Source organism: Aquarana catesbeiana, linkage group LG03 (assembly GCF_042186555.1).
Source record: "Aquarana catesbeiana isolate 2022-GZ linkage group LG03, ASM4218655v1, whole genome shotgun sequence".
In the NCBI taxonomy this organism is placed as follows: domain Eukaryota; kingdom Metazoa; phylum Chordata; class Amphibia; order Anura; family Ranidae; genus Aquarana; species Aquarana catesbeiana.
In genome coordinates, this window is record NC_133326.1 from 641630181 (window position 1) to 641647212 (window position 17032).

The 17032-nt window shown below is 42.7% G+C and overlaps 1 protein-coding gene across 1 annotated transcript in view; it reads left to right on the forward strand.

The window, feature by feature from the left end:
- LOC141133279 (intercellular adhesion molecule 1-like) overlaps positions 1-17032 on the forward strand; it is a 66903-nt gene that overhangs the window by 19068 nt on the left and 30803 nt on the right. Inside the window, exons 2-4 of the mRNA XM_073622553.1 lie at positions 3399-3647; positions 8716-9030; positions 15056-15328. Of these exons, the coding sequence (XP_073478654.1) occupies positions 3399-3647; positions 8716-9030; positions 15056-15328 (837 nt within the window). The remainder of the gene's footprint in view (positions 1-3398; positions 3648-8715; positions 9031-15055; positions 15329-17032) is intronic.

Genomic DNA, 17032 nt, shown 5'->3' on the forward strand with positions numbered 1-17032 from the left:
CGTAGTCTCTGGTTATCTCCTGTATTAGATCCGCAGTCTCTGGTTATCTCCTGTATTAGATTTACAGGCTCTGGTTATCTCCTGTATTAGATCTGCAGGCTCTGGTTATCTCCTGTATTAGATCCGCAGTCTCTGGTTATCTCCTGTGAAAGATCCGCAGTCTCTGGTCATCTCCTGTATTAGATCCGCAGTCTCTTGTCATCTCCTGTACTAGATTTGTAGTCTTTGGTCATCTCCTGTATGAGATCCGCAGTCTCTGGTCATCTCCTGTACTAGATTTGTAGTCTCTGGTTATCTCCTGTAATAGATCCGCAGTCTCTGGTTATCTCCTGTAATAGATCCGTAGTCTCTGGTCATCTCCTGTACTAGATTTGCAGTCTCTGGTTATCTCCTGTAATAGATCCGCAGTCTCTGGTCATCTTCTGTATTATATCCGCAGTCTCTGGTCATCTCCTGTATTAGATCCGCAGTCTCTGGTCATCTCCTGTGCTAGATTTGCAGTCTCTGGTCATCTCCTGTGCTAGATTTGCAGTCTCTGGTCATCTCCTGTGCTAGATTTGCAGTCTCTGGTCATCTCCTGTGCTAGATTTGTAGTCTCTGGTCATCTCCTGTACTAGATTTGCAGTCTCTGGTCATCTCCTATACTAGATTTGCAGTCTCTGGTTATCTCCTGTACTAGATCCGCAGTCTCTGGTCATCTCCTGTGCTAGATTTGCAGTCTCTGGTCATCTCCTGTATTAGATCCGCAGTCTCTGGTTATCTCCTGTACTAGATTTGCAGTCTCTGGTTATCTCCTGTACTAGATTTGCAGTCTCTGGTCATCTCCTGTACTAGATTTGCAGTCTCTGGTCATCAGATTTGCAGTCTCCGTTTATCTCCTGTACTAGATTTGCAGTCTCTGGTCATCAGATTTGCAGTTTCTGGTCATCTCCTGTATTCGATTTGCAGTCTCTGCTCATCAGATTTGTAGTCTCTGGTTATCTCCTGTACTAGATCCGCAGTCTCTGGTCATCTCCTGTGCTAGATTTGCAGTCTCTGGTCATCTCCTGTATTAGATCCGCAGTATCTGGTTATCTCCTGTACTAGATTTGCAGTCTCTGGTTATCTCCTGTACTAGATTTGTAGTCTCTGGTCATCTTCTGTACTAGATTTGTAGTCTCTGGTCATCTCCTATATTAGATTCGCAGTCTCTGGTTATCTCCTGTATTAGATTTGCAGTCTCTGGTCATCTTCTGTACTAGATTTATGGTCTCTGGTCATCTTCTGTACTAGATTTATGGTCTCTGGTCATCTTCTGTGCTAGATTTGCAGTCTCTGGTCATCTTCTGTATTAGATTTGCAGCCTCTGGTTATCTCCTGTATTAGATTTGTAGTCTCTGGTCATCTTCTGTACTAGATTTGTAGTCTCTGGTCATCTCCTATATTAGATTCGCAGTCTCTGGTTATCTCCTGTATTAGATTTGCAGTCTCTAGTTATCTCCTGTACTAGATTTGTAGTCTCTGGTCATCTTCTGTACTAGATTTATGGTCTCTGGTCATCTTCTGTGCTAGATTTGCAGTCTCTGGTCATCTTCTGTATTAGATTTGCAGCCTCTGGTTATCTCCTGTATTAGATTTGCAGCCTCTGGTTTTCTCCTGTAGTACGTCTCTCAGTGAGCAGTAATGATGTGCAGTAACCTCTAGCAATGAATGAGGAAGCAGAAATTATGTGTTGTAACCTCTAACAACCAGTCAGTGATCGGTAATAATATGCTGTATGCTCTGGCAACCAATTGCAATTTCTGCCTGATCTGCTGCAGTAAAATGATTTTGAGTCTTACTGCTATTTGTTATATGTCTAAGAGTGGTTGGGGGCCGCAAGAAAATGGTTGCCCAGGGCCCAATCAATATTAATATTAACCACTTCCATACAGGCCATTTTCACCCCCTTCCTGCCCAAGCCAATTTTCAGCATTCAGCGCTGTTGCATTTTGAATAAAAATTGCGCAGTCATGTAACACTGTACCCAAATGAAATTTTTATCATTTTTTCCCCACTAATAGAGCTTTCTTTTGGTGGTATTTGATCACCCCTGCGGTTTTTATTTCTTGTGCTATAAACAAAACAAGAGTGACAAGTTTGAAAAAAAACACAATATTTTTTACTTTTTGCTATAGAAAATATCCAAATTTTTTTTTTTTTAAACAAATTTTTTCCTCAGTTTAGGCCGATACGTATTCTTCTACATATTTTTGGTAAAAAATATCGCAATAAGCATATATTTATTGGTTTGCGCAAAAGTTATAGCGTCTACAAAATAAGGGGATAGATTTATAGCATTTTTATTATTTTTTTTTTTACTAGTAATGGCGGCGATCTGCGATTTTTATTGTGACTGCGATATTGCGGCGGACACATCGGACAATTTTGCCACATTTTTGGGACCATTCACATTTATACAGCGATCCGTGTTATAAAAATGCATTGATTACTGTATAAATGTGACTGGCAATGAAGGGGTTAACCAGGAGGGGGCGCTGTAGGGGTTAAATATGTTGCTAGGGAGTGATTCTAACTGTGGGGGGGAGGGGACTCACAAGGGGAGGAGACCGATCAGTGTTCCTCTGTACAAGGAACACACCATCGGTCTCCTCCCATCTGACAGGATGTGGATCTGTGTGTTTACACACACAGATCCACGGTCCTGCTCGGTTACCGGGCAATCGCGGGTGCCCGGCGGGCATCGCGGCCGCCGGGCACGCGCACCGGGACCGGAGCGATGCGGCGGGCGCGCGCCCCCTGGGCTGCTTGGAAGGCTGCGCCGTCATATGACGGCAGCCCAGAACAACAGCTGCACCGTCCCACTGTCATATGACGGCGGGCGCACAGCAAGTGGTTAAAGACGGCCCTGCAATTATCAGTTTTTAATTTCTGAAAATTAGTTTTATGCATATATATTTTTCTAATTTTACTTCACCAACTTAGACTATTGTGTTCTGATCCATCAAATATAATTCAGATTAAAAAAACATTGAACTAAAGGCTGTAATGTAACAAAATAGGTAAAAAGCCACGGGGGGTGAATACTTTTGCAAGGCACTGTAACTATGGATTAGAAACAGTAAATGAGCTGGACAAGCATGGGTTGGTCAGGTTCTTATAACATTGTAGGATGATATTACATGAAAAATAGATTTAGGGGGTACATACGCTTTAATGCTAAGTGAACCATTCAGACCCCTCGGCAGTGATTACACTAAGGGCAGTGAGGGGTAGATGTATGTGGAAAGGAATTATGATAACTGAAGATGAGAAGTAGTAGTAAAGAAGAGTTGGGTGGTCAGGTTATGATAACATTGTAGGATGTTACATTGTTCTGTTCTATTTCATCCTTTTCCATGTTTCTTTTCTTTTTCCAGGGAACTCCTGTACAGTGCATATCGAAAAGGAGAAAGATTTTGTACCATTTGGACAAACAGCTTTCCTGAATTGCACCAGCAACTGTACAAGCCTGTCTTGGGAAACCAGACTGACTAAAATAAGAGTCTCTAGAGACAGGACAAGCAACTTCACATGGGTTGAAGTCAGAGTTAGTGAGTGGGAAGACTCACCTATACTATGTCTGGCAACCGATGACGACAAAGACGAGGCTAGAGTGATACCTTATAGTACGTTCTTCTTACACTGTAGATGCTATCATGTCGTTTAACATGCTTCAGTTCATATATAGGAAAAAAGTTCCACCGAACATACCAAAACTCACATATCAATCTGCAAAAAAATACATAAAAATAAAACCTTTTATATATTCACTAACTAAAAAAGAAAATCTATTTGGTAACGCTCAAAAACGCTCAAAAACATCATTCACCAACGTTTTTTAGCGTTTTTGATCCATTGAAAAAAATTTAAAAAAAATTTGAAAAAAAAAAAAAACGCTCAAAAACGCTAACGCGGAAAAACGCTAAAAACCGCTATTGCAAAAACGCTGAAAAAAGTTAAAAAAAATCACTGCAAAGATACTGGCGTTTTCATAACGTTTTTTAAACAGCCTGTGTGCGTGAGGGCTTAAAGTGGAAGTCCAGTCAAAAATGATTTCTATCAATAGTATATTAAATATCATTATTTTTGATATTATAAATTTTCTGGCAGAGAGAGAGAGAGAGAGACCCAGCTGCTGTAAACAGCGGAGGCAGATCGATTTCTATTGCTCATTACATGTGAGTAATGAGTTTAAGGCTCCGTTTCTACTAGGGCGACTTGTCATGCGACTTTGGACACATAAAGTCACATTGCAAGTCGCAGCCCATTGACTTCAATGGCAAACGTTCTCATCTATGCGACTTTGAAAATCAGCAACTTTGAAAAGGTGCCAGCACTACTTTGATGCGACTGATCCAGAGTTTGATCAAAGCTGCACTCAAAGTCACACTCTAAATCGCACAGCTTTGGAGTCGCACTAGAGCGCGACTTTGGAGTGTGACTTTGATGCGACTTTGAGTGCAGCTTTGATCCAACTTTACACTCTCTGGATCAAAGTTGCATCAAAAGTAGCATTAAAGTAGTGCAGGTACCTTTTCAAAGTCGCTGATTTTCAAAGTCGCAAAGATGGGAACGGGTACCATTAAAATCAATAGGCCGTGACTTGTAATTTGACTTTGGACACAGTCACATGACAAATCAAGTTTCCACTACTGCGACCCCAAAGTTGCGCGATTTAGAGTGCAGATTTGATCCAACTTTACACTCTCTGGATCAAATAAGCTTCAAAAGTTGCATCAAAGTCGCATAGATGGGAATGGGTGCCGTTGAAATAAATGGGCTGTGACTTGTCATGCAACTTTATGTGTCAAAAGTTGCATGACAAGTCGCACTAGTAGAAACGGAGCCTTAGTGTGGCTGCCTGTACTGTTCCCTTAGTGTATAGTGATCATTGTAGACTGTGAGCTGAGACCCCAGAGCACTTCCAGCTACAATGACAGTTCCAGCCCCCCCCCCGCCGTGTTCAGCTCCCTTCTCCTGTGGTAGTCTTCATTCAAAGCCCAGCACAGCTATACTCATAGGCGTGCGCAGGGGGTGAGCCAGGTGTGCCTGGGCATACCCTAATCTACCGGTGCCACGCAGTTTTCCCTGCTGATATTTCACCAAAGCCCCCCAATGCAGCTAAAAAATAATAATAATAAATAATAATAAAAAATAATAATTAATAAAAAACTACTGACACCAACTTCTGACCTACTAAAAAATCCACTGCTCTACTGACGCCATCCACTGCCCTACTAACACTGTACATGTTTTAATACATTTTTGGGTGCACACCCTTATGCAATAGGCTACACATACCTATGGCTATACTGTATATGCGCCCTGCACCTCCCACCCTCCCTGTGTTATGTGTGGATGGGGCTTTTTTTTATCTCTTCATTTTCTCATGAATTAGGATGTACAATGCATCCTTACTGATGAGAGAACACTGGGCGGGAACCTATGATCAGAAACAGGACAGAGGCTCCCATCATCTCATATACAGTATGGTGGTCCCATCCCTTTTAATAGAAATAGAAGTAGATGCCCCCTAATTGGGACTTTGAATGGACCACCAACTCAAAGGTTATATAAAATTAATTCTTTAATGTAATGGATTAAAATACAAATACAAAAGACCACATGAATGAAAGGATGCACAACATGTGCATAAGACAAACCAATGTGTTGTATAAAATCGCATACAATATGAATGCCCTATGATCAGCTCCTCCCATCCTGTATACACCCACTGGCTACACAGGAACAGTGCCCCTCCCAGGAAGTGGTGTCACTAGCTTTCAGTAACCACACCCACTGGCTGCTTTTAGACTCAAAAGGAAGTAGAATTGAAGTCATGTGACAGCACTGGATACTGCAAAATAAAGGTAGAAAAACTGGGATTTTTTTCATTTTGAGATATAAGGCTGAACTTAGCTCACATAATGATTGCAGGGAGAATTTAAGTGTTATGCCACGTACACACGATCGGATTTTCCAACAACAAAGGTTGGATGTGAGCTTGTTGGCTGAAAGTCTGACTGTGTGTATGCTCCATCAAACATTTGTTGGCGGACTTTCCGCCAACAAATGTTGGCTAGCAGGTTCTCAAATTTTCCACCAACAAAACTTTGTTGTCATAATTTCCGATTGTGTGTACACAAGTCCGACGCACAAAAGTTCACGCATACCCAGAATCAAGCAGCAGAGCCGCACTGGCTATTGAACTTCCTTTTTCTCGGCTCGTCGTACGTCTTGTACGTCACCGTGTTCTTGACGTTCGGAATTTCCAACAACATTTGTGTGACCGTGTGTATGCAAGACAAGTTGGAGCCATCAACCTTCGAACAAAATTCCACGGTTTTGTTGTCTGAAAGTCCGATCGTGTGTACGGGGCATTAGGGTGGACTTCCACTTTAAGCTTTAGGGCCCTTTCACACTGATTACGTTATTACGTTTTTTCCTCCGTTTTTTTTTCCTTACAAGAAAAATGTTTCCCTTTAAATCCTATGGGACTTTTCACACCACCCCGGTGCAGTGCATTTTGAAAAGTCTCACATGCTGCATCTTTGGTGCGGCTTTGAAACCACACCCAAAGAACAGCTTCCCATTAAAATTAATGGAAATTGCGTCAAAATCACAGTGAAATTGCGGTAAAAGCGCACTGCGATTTTGCACTTTTTGTGCGTTTTTGAGTCACATGTCCATTTTTCACAGGTGCAGGCAACCCAAAAACGCACCAGAAACGCACAGCAAACACATCTAAAACACAGCAAAATCGCGGCAAAAATGCATATGCATTTTTACTGTGATTTTTGCTAAAGGGCAGTGCGAAAGTACCCTTAAATGCATATAACTATATACAATTAAATACAGTATAAATCTGTTGTGACATTTACCTTTAAGTCTAGGTTCACACTAGATAAGGTGTGAATTAGTTGCGGATTCAGCACTGCATCTAAATCGCAACCTGTCCGTACAATCCGATTTTGGTGAGGACAAAAAAGGGTCCGGGCGCTGTGCTAGGGAGTGCGCCCTTGTGTTCCTGCTGTGCTGCGATTGGCTGCAGCACAAACCAATCAGTGGGTGCTGGCCACTGATTGGTTGCTGGCACCCGCGATTCGTAGGTAAACAAACACAGGGCTTTCTTCTGACAGCAGCAACGTGCTGTTGTTTTTTTTTTTTTTTTGCTTCCTGCAAAGCAAGAAGTAAAAAACAGCACATTACATAGTGAAAACTCCTCACACAGTAAGACATGTTGGCCATACATTTAACCCCTTCCCAGCCAGTGTCAGTACAGTGACAGTGCATATTTTTAGCACTGATCACTGTCTTGGTGTCACTGGTTCCCAAAAAAGTGTAAAAAGTGTAAGTTAGGTGTCCGATTTGTCCGTGGCAATACCAAAGTCCCGCTATAAGTCGCTGATTGCCACCATTACTAGTAAAAAAATAAATAAATAAAAAACCCCATAAATACATCCCATAGTTTTTGGACGCTATAACTTTTGATCAAACCAATCAATATACCCCTATTGTGATTTTTATTTTTTTTTACCAAAAATATGTAGCAGAATACATATTGGCCTAAATTAAAAAAGAAATTTTTTTTTTTTTTTTTTTTTACATTTTATTATTGGATATGTTTTATAACAGAAAGTAAAAAATATTGTTTTTTCTTTTTCAAAATTGTCGGTCTTTTTTGGTTTATAGTGCAAAAATTAAAAAAAGGAGGTAGATCAAAGGTGATCAAATACCACCAAAAGAAAGCTCTATTTGTGGGAAAAAAAGTGACATAAATTTTATTTGGGTACAGTGTCGCACGACCGTGCAATTGTCAGTTAATGTAGCGCAGTGTCGTATCGCAAAAAATGGCCTGGCCATGAAGGGGGTTAAACCATCCGGAGCTGAAGTGGTTAAAGAAGATTTCCAGGTACGGTTTATTTTTACATAGTTACATGGACCGATGTAACTATATACTGTATATACCATACCTGGCTAATGCCCCTGGAAAGCCGGAAATCTCTGAAGTAGACTCCGCTATTACAGTGATCTCTATTTGCCCCCCTTGGTTCCCCTCTGAGCAGCTGCCCCTGCCAAGCGGCCAACCTCCTGTGTTCAGAAGAATGTAATAATTCTGATCACAGGAAGATAGCTGCCTGGCACGGGCACCATTAAGAGAATGCTTTGCATTTTCTAAATGAATTCAAAGTTTTCTCTGATTGGACTAGGTGGAGAGTGTGATGTCACCATGTGATGTGCTTCTTTCAGTGATACTCTTTATTGGTAAACTTAAAGGGGTTGTAAAGCTTTGTGTTTTTTCACCTTAATGCATCCTATGCATTAAGGTGAAAAAACACCTTGGACTCTCCGGTCCCGTTTTACTTACCTGAGCCCCGAATCTCCGTGGGCGCGATCCCGCATTGCTTTCCCCCAGCTCCTGTGGGCTCTTCATTGGATGATTGATAGCAGTGCAGCCATTGGCTCCCGCTGCTGTCAATCAAATCAATGACGTGGTGCGCCGGGGGGGGGGGGGGTTGGGCGGGGCAGAGTGATACACTCAGCGGGCTACCTATACAACCCCTAATGATGCAAGCTTTGATCCCTTTTCAGGCTGTATACAATTCCATACTACATATTAGCCTATTCCACTTTCAATAATAATATCTCTCTGGATGGACACAGTGGAGTGACTTGACTTTTGTGTAATTTCAGTTCTACCATCTAAATTGGACATAGACCTGAAGGAGGAACTGGAGGAGGACAAAGAACATGAAGTCACGTGCTCAGTGTATAATGTGGGTCCTGTCCAATATGTCGTTTTATCAGTGACCAGAGGAGGAGAAACATTTTTCAGGAGAACATATGAAAAGGACACCAGAATAGGCCCACAAGACTTGACGGAAACATTTAAGTTTAAAGCAACTCGTAGAGACAACCTGCAGGACTTTGCCTGCCAAGTCACATTAAATCTTACAAACGTCTCCAATAACACTGTGCGGACATCTCCTGTCACTGTCAGGACATATGGTAAGTCAGATCATCTATTAAATGTACACACTCTATAATGGTTTTCTGAAATCTCTTTGCTCTGCCTATAAATGGCTGCTTTTTCAATCATAAAAATGTTTTTAAAAACAACTCCTTAGACATTTTAAAGAGTACCTGTAAAAATGTACGCTGCAATGAATAGAGGTAGAGTGGACAGATTGAGGGATGATGTTAAACCAGTCGTATTTCCACTTTCCATACCAATTCACCTTTTTGGCATTATCTTCCAACTTTTTTTTGTATGCGGCCATTATCCACTGTGACCCCCAGGCCTTTTTTTTTTTTTGGAAAGAAAATTTGTTAGAACCCCCAATAGCAGAGGCCAGTGGCGTAGCGTGGGTTGTCAGCACCCGGGGCAAGGCAAGTAATTTGCGCCCCCTGACCTGCGGACTTTTAGCTATCCCTGAGTCCCTTCAAATACAATAGTACTGACCTACCTGATTCCTATACTGACCACTACACTGAGAACTACACTGTCCAATACACTACATTGTCCACTACACTGACCACTATACTATACTGTCCACTATACTACATGACCACTATACTGACCACTATACTATACTGTCCACTATATTACACTGACCACTATACTGTCCACTACACTGACCACTACACCATCCACTATACTACACTGACCATTATACTGACCACCATACTACACTGTCCACTATACTACACTACCCTGTCCACTATACTACACTATACTGACCACTATACTACACTATACTGACTACACTGTCCACTATACTACACTACACTGTCCACTATACTACACTATACTGACCACCATACTACACTGTCCACTATACTACACTACACTGTCCACTATACTACACTGACCACTATACTACACTACACTGACCACTATACTACACTATACTGACCACCATACTACACTGTCCACTATACTACACTATACTGACCACCATACTATACTGACCACTATACTACACTATACTGACCACTATACTACACTGACCACTATACTACACGATACTGACCACCATACTACACTGTCCACTATACTACACTACACTGACCACTATACTACACTGACCACTATACTACACTATACTGACCACTATACTGACCACCATACTACACTGTCCACTATACTACACTACACTGACCACTATACTACACTATACTGACCACCATACTACACTGTCCGCTATACTGACCACCATACTACACTGACAACTATACTACACTACAATGACCACTATACTACACTATACTGACCACTATACTACACTGTCCACTATACTACACTGTCCACTATACTGACCACCATACTACACTGTCCACTATACTACACTGTCCACTATACTACACTATACTGACCACCATACTACACTGTCCACTATACTACACTACACTGACCTCCATACTAAACTACACTATACTAACCACTATGCTATACTTCATTAACCACTATACTGGCCACTATACTACACTGTCTGTTATACTACACTGACCACTACACTACACTGTCCACCATACTACACTGTCCACAATATTACATTATACTGACCACCATACTACACTGTCCACTATACTACATTACACTGTCCACTATACTACACTATACTGACCACCATACTACACTGTCCACTATACTACATTACACTGTCCACTATACTACACTATACTGACCACCATACTACACTGACCACTACACTACACTGTCCACTATACTACATTACACTGACCACCATACTACACTATACTGACCACCATACTACACTGTCCACTATACTATACTGTCCACTACACTACACTGACCTCCATACTAAACTACACTATACTGACCACTATACTATACTGACCACTATACTATACTACACTAACCACTATACTGACCACTATACTACACTACACTGACCACTATACTGACCACCATACTACACTACACTGACCACTATACTATACTGACCACTATACTACGCTACACTGACCACCATACTACACTGTCCACTACGCTATACTGTCCACTACACTAACCACCATACTAACCACTATACTACACTACACTGACCTCCATACTAAACTACACTATACTGACCACTATGCTAACCACTATACTACACTAACCACTATACTGTCCACTACACTGACCACCATACTACACTGTCCACTATACTACACTACACTGACCACTACACTATACTGACCACTATGCTAACCACTAAACTATACTACACTAACCACTATACTGTCCACTATACTACACTACACTGTCCACTACACTGCCCCCCATACTGACCACTACACTACACTGACCTCCATACTAAACTACACTATAATGACCACTATACTACACTGCCTACAGTCTCTCTCTCTCGCAACCCCCCCCCCCCCCCGCCCCCGCTCCCCAGGCCAGTAACATGACTCTCACAAGGGAGTCTCACTAACCTTCTTATCCTGGCCTGCATCGATCCGGATCAGGAGGAGAAGACAGCGGTGGCTCACATTCTTCTCTCCCCTGCGCTCTGCCTGCTGCCATGTTCAGTGTCCAGTGCCCTGTGATTGGGTGTATGGGGGGTCATGTGCGGAGGCGGGACTTCAGGAGCGATCGAGGACAGGCCAGCCCTACGCCTCACATGACCCCCATACGCCCAATCACAGGGCGCCGGACACTTAACATGGCGGCCGGAGCCCGGGGACACAGGGATTAGAAATTAGGAGGAGGCAGCCAGTGACACATACTGGCGCCCCCCTAAATGTCGCGCCCGGGGCCACGGCACCCCCTGCACCCCCCACGCTACGCCACTGGCAGAGGCCCTAGAGAATAAATTGATGGGTTTTGGAATTTTTTATGTCACAGGGTATTTGTGCAGCGGTTTTTCAAATGCAGTTAAAAAAAAAAAAAAAAACTTTTTGGAATTTTAATGCAAAGAAAAATGCAAAACGCAATTTTTTTGGTAAAATATAAAAGATGAAGTTACGCCGAGTAAATAGATACCAAACATGTTACGTTTAAAACTGGGCCCGTGCAACAGCAATAAACTATGATAATTTTACCATCCATAGGCCACGCTTTAAAAGCCTTTTCAGGCTATTACTTTAGATTTACAGAGGAGGTCTGGTGCTAGAATTACCGCCCACGATCTGACATTCACGGTAATACCTCACATGTGTGGGACGATCGTTGTTTGTGTGAGTGCAGAACCAGCTCGTGCATTCAGCTTTGTGTGTGAGCACGGGGTGGACAGGTACTTTAAAAAATGTTTTATTATTTTTACACTGCCGCTTTAAATTTTTTTTTTTTTTTATCAGTTTTATCACTGTCACAACTAATGTAAACATCACTTATGACAGTAATCAATAGGCATGTGACAGGTCCTCTTTATGGAGAGATCTGCGGTCTATAAGACCCCAAATCCCTCCTCTGCTCTTAAAAGCATTTGATCACACCAAGATTTGTGTGATCAAATGCTTTTCATTTTTAAAAATGGCACCGTTTACATCCTGGTAAACCGGAAGTGATGTCAGGTCATTGCTTCCGGGTTACTATATAATAGAGTCAGACAAAGCCATTCGGTCTTTGCTCGGCTTTATGATCAGCTGGCGGAAGTCCCGACTCATGGATCAGGACTCCCAGAGGGACGGGAGATCACAGAAAGGTGACGGGAATGGATAGCTCTGCCGAAGCGCCTGCAAGACCCTTCGGCAGCACCACAACACAGGCGCTTTTAAGGCTACTCGCACACTGGATCGGGGGTCTATTGACGGTAAAGCGCCGCTAGTTTTAGCGGCACTTTACCGATGTTTTGGCGGCGCTTTTCAGCCGCTTTTAATCCCCGCTAGCGGCCAAAGAAAGGGTTAAAAGCGCTCGTGTTGCGGCACTACCCATTTATTTCAATGGGCAGGGCGTTTTGGGAGCGGTGTATAGAGCGCCCCCAAACATGCTGCTTGCAGGATCTTTTTTTTCCGCCCCACAAGCGCACCTGGGAGGCATGAGAGGCACTTTTCAGGTGCTTTACAGGCGCTATTTTTAGCGCTAAAATGTCTGAAAAGCGCCTCAGTGTGAAAGGGGTGTAAGTCCTAACTAGATCCCCCCCCTATTTCCTCCATGTTCCCTTAGTCAGTGTTAGTACTGCGCAAAGATGGGGCTTAAGAAAGTCATTGGGGTTGATTTACTAAAGGCAAATCCACTTTGCACTACAAGTGCACTGCAATGCACTTGGAAGTGCAGTCGCTTTAGATCTGAGGGGAAGATCTGAAATGAGGGGAAGCTCTGCTGATTTTATCATCCAGTCATGTACAAGCAAAAATGCTGTTTAGGTTGTTTTCCTTGCATGTCCCCCTCGGATCTAGAGCGACTACACTTCCAAGTGCATTTGCAGTGCACTTGTATTGCAAAGTGAATTTGCCTTTAGTAAGTCAACCCCATGGTCTTCTACTTCAAAAGACTTGAAACAAATCCTTTGTACTACAATTAGCTAAAGAAAAGTTGTATTGGATTTAGCTTCAGTGTCTTATTGAAGAGTTAAGAGAAGTATGGCTTTTTATTTTTTTTATCATTTTTATCTAGGTGGATGCAGCATTGGTCTGATGCTGTATCTGTCCCCCACCAGCTCTAAGACTGAGAACTGAGCGATCAAACACAACTGATCGCTCAGTTCCCGCTAGTGGCTGAAAAGCGCACCTAAAACGATGGTAAGGAGCCGCTAGGACTAGCGGCGCTTTAACGCTAACGCACCCCCGCCCCAGTGTGAAATTAGCCTTAACTAGCTAGAGCTAAAGAGGAGGGAAGGACAGGGAGAGATACCAAATCACCTAAGTAAACAAGTTGCAGTGTCTTTAAATCTCCACTAGATGTCAGCAGACTACAGAACAATAAGAACCTGATCCAGTTCAACACAACACAAAAAAATACATATACCATATATACTCGAGTAAAAGCCGAGTTTTTCAGCACATTTTTCTGTGCTAAAAATGCCCCCGTCGGCTTATACTCGAGTCAAGCACTTTTCTGCAGCAGAGAATGACATTTTCTAAACTGAATTTGGGGCCCCGTATCTCAGGGCCACTTGGTGCTAGGAACCCCACATTTGGTATACAAATCCAGTGGAACTAGCACTACAACATATCCAAAGCTGGAAATCCTAGCACCAAGTGGCCCCCAGATATGGGGCCCCAAAGTCGGTTTGGAAAATGTTATTCCATGCTGCAGAAAAGTGCTTGACATTTTCCGTTGTAGTGCTAGTTCCACTGGGTTAGAACACTAAATTTGGGGTTCCTAGCTGTAAGTGGCCCCAAGATACGGGGCCCCAAAGTAGGTCAACTGTGTCCATCTGCAGCAATGTCATTTCGGGACACTTTGGGTCCAGAGGCCCCAAATTTTGGCTGCAGCTAGGGGGCATCTTAACCCTTAACTACCGAGTTTGAAGTTTGGGGACCTATGGCTGCAAATGGGCACAGTGAGGCTGCAAAGGGGCATTGTTGACCCTCTTTTCCACTTACAATAGCTGCGCATTTCTCACCCTAGGCTTATACTCAAGTCAATACGTTTTCCCAGTTTTTTTGTGGTAAAATTAGGTGCCTCGGCTTATATTCGGGTCGGTTTATACTCAAGTATATACGGTAAGTGGGACAGAACAGTATGAGAGATTGTCCAGATTATAGGTATTGTCATTCATAATGATGTTATGAGCTGGTGGATACAGGTGGGTAGTTTGTGAGGCTTTAGGTATTGGGTTTGAAATGTTAGCTGCTGTTGGATTGTGTGCAAAGGAGCTTACTATAATCATTTCTTAATATGAATAATATGAATGAGTGTTGATTGGTTACTGTGGATTGCTGCTCTTTGCACACTCTCATGCCTCTTTTCTTTACATTACTCAATAAGCCCTTTTATGTTGTAATTCATAGTGGGTTTTGTTAGCACTACATTTGATTTGAGAATATAGGGTAGCGCTGCACTTTTTTTAGTTTGGTTAAACCCATTTATGTGAAAGGCATCAGTAATATAATTCTGTGTTATTTCTGATGACAGCTCTGCCTGAGGATCCCCACATTACAGCCGAGACGTGGGTGGAAAAAGGGACAGAGACTTCAATCAGCTGTGAGATCCCCCGTGCATTCCCTCCACATAATATCACTACAGTGTTGTCTTTTGAGGGTTATCCTAATACCAGTGTCACTGGCAACGTGTTTGTTTCATTCAATCTGGATACCAATGTACTACCGGAGGCTCGGCATAATTTGGTCTGTGTATCTCAAGTGTTCAGTGCCTCCAAGAAGAGCAATAAGCACATATATATTTATGGTAAGTACATGTTCCTCACTATAGTATACACGCTGTCCACTTTTTTTCTTCTTTAAAAAAAGCTAAATTTTTATTTTTTAATTGTGAATGTGTTCTACTTCCATCATGTTACTTGAAGCCTTACTCTGGGTAGCAGAAATAAATTATACCGACCCACTCCCACCCATACCGACCCACTCCCACCCACACATACACCTATACTGACCCACTCCCACACACACACCACAAACAATGAATCCTTGTCTAGTCTTTAGGTCCAGTGCAATTTTTTTCTGCATCAAAAATGCATGGGCCGTAGATCATATGGGTTCCAGTGGCATAGTTCACACCAGTGCAGTTAGTTCCAGTGCAGAAAAAAAAAAAAAAGTTGAACAGTATGCATTTTTTTTCTGTACAGAACTGTACTGGTATGTGGCAAAACACACTGGAGCACATTCTTTAAAAAAAATTAACCCAGGAAAGAAAAAGAAAAAACAAGGGGAAAATTGCACTGCAACGCAATGAAAGCGCATCAAAAATGTGCATGCAGAAACGCATCTGGAGTGAGTTTTTTTCATGTGACCTATAAGCAAAAAGGCATCTGGAATGCGTTTCTTTGATGTCAACTGTCCCTTAGTCTAGGGCAGGGGTCTCAAACTGGCGGCCCTCCAGCTGTTACAGAACTACAAGTCCCATGAGGCATTGCAAGGCTGACAGTTACAAGCATGACTCCCACAGGCAGAGGCATGATGGGACTTGTAGCTCCGCAACAGCTGAAGGGCCGCCAGTTTGAGACCCCTGGTCTAGGGGATAGGAGTAAGCGTTACTTTATTCCACTGTTCTGCAGGCTTCTCCATAGCTGCAAATCCACCCCCGCCGTCCTTCTCCCCCAAAGCTGGTTGCCTATGCCACTCCTCGGGTCACAGGCTTTCAAGCATCATTACATACAACTTATCTCCAAACACAATCCCATAGACAAAAACAAAAATTTAACCCTTGAAGGGGGGGGGTGGCAAAGGTAATTTTTACACTATCCCAGAGTTTTGTTTTAATCCTCCTCTACGTCCATCATGACACCCTACCTTCCAGCCCCTCAGTGTGCTTACAAAGCATTGTATAGGACTGAGACCTGGACCGCTGATAAGTATTACAGGTACAGAAGGAGATTTGAGGAAAGTGCAGGACAACCTACCCTTCTAGTCTTCTATCCACACCAATTATACAATCATGGTGCCATTTTGTATTTTTTTAGGCTACTGTGAAATATTTTATAATATGATGTATTTTTATTTTTGGTCAGCAGGCGGAGCTCTTGACCCTTTTTACACATGTTTTCCTGGGTCCCCTTACCCCTTACCTGGGTTCTCTGTAAAAAGTCTGTTGCTTACGAATACCAATAGTTCAACAAATAAATATGTCAGAGCAGGACAGCTGTTTGACACCTCCATCTGCCGTTTCAATCTGGCAAAGACAGCCTGAAAGCAGGGAGTTTCTGCAGTGCTACTTCTGTATACAATGAAACCTACGAGTAACGCGGTTTACGAGCGTTTCGCAATACGAGCTATTTATTTATTTTTTGAATCCTGACTTGGTTTGCGAGCGTTGTCTTGCAAGACAAGCAGGATTCAAACCTCTGGGGTGCGCAGTACCACATGTGGCCAGAGCTGCGGGGGTGCCGGTGATGCTCAGACATTCGGAGACACTCGGAATCACTCCATTTCTGAC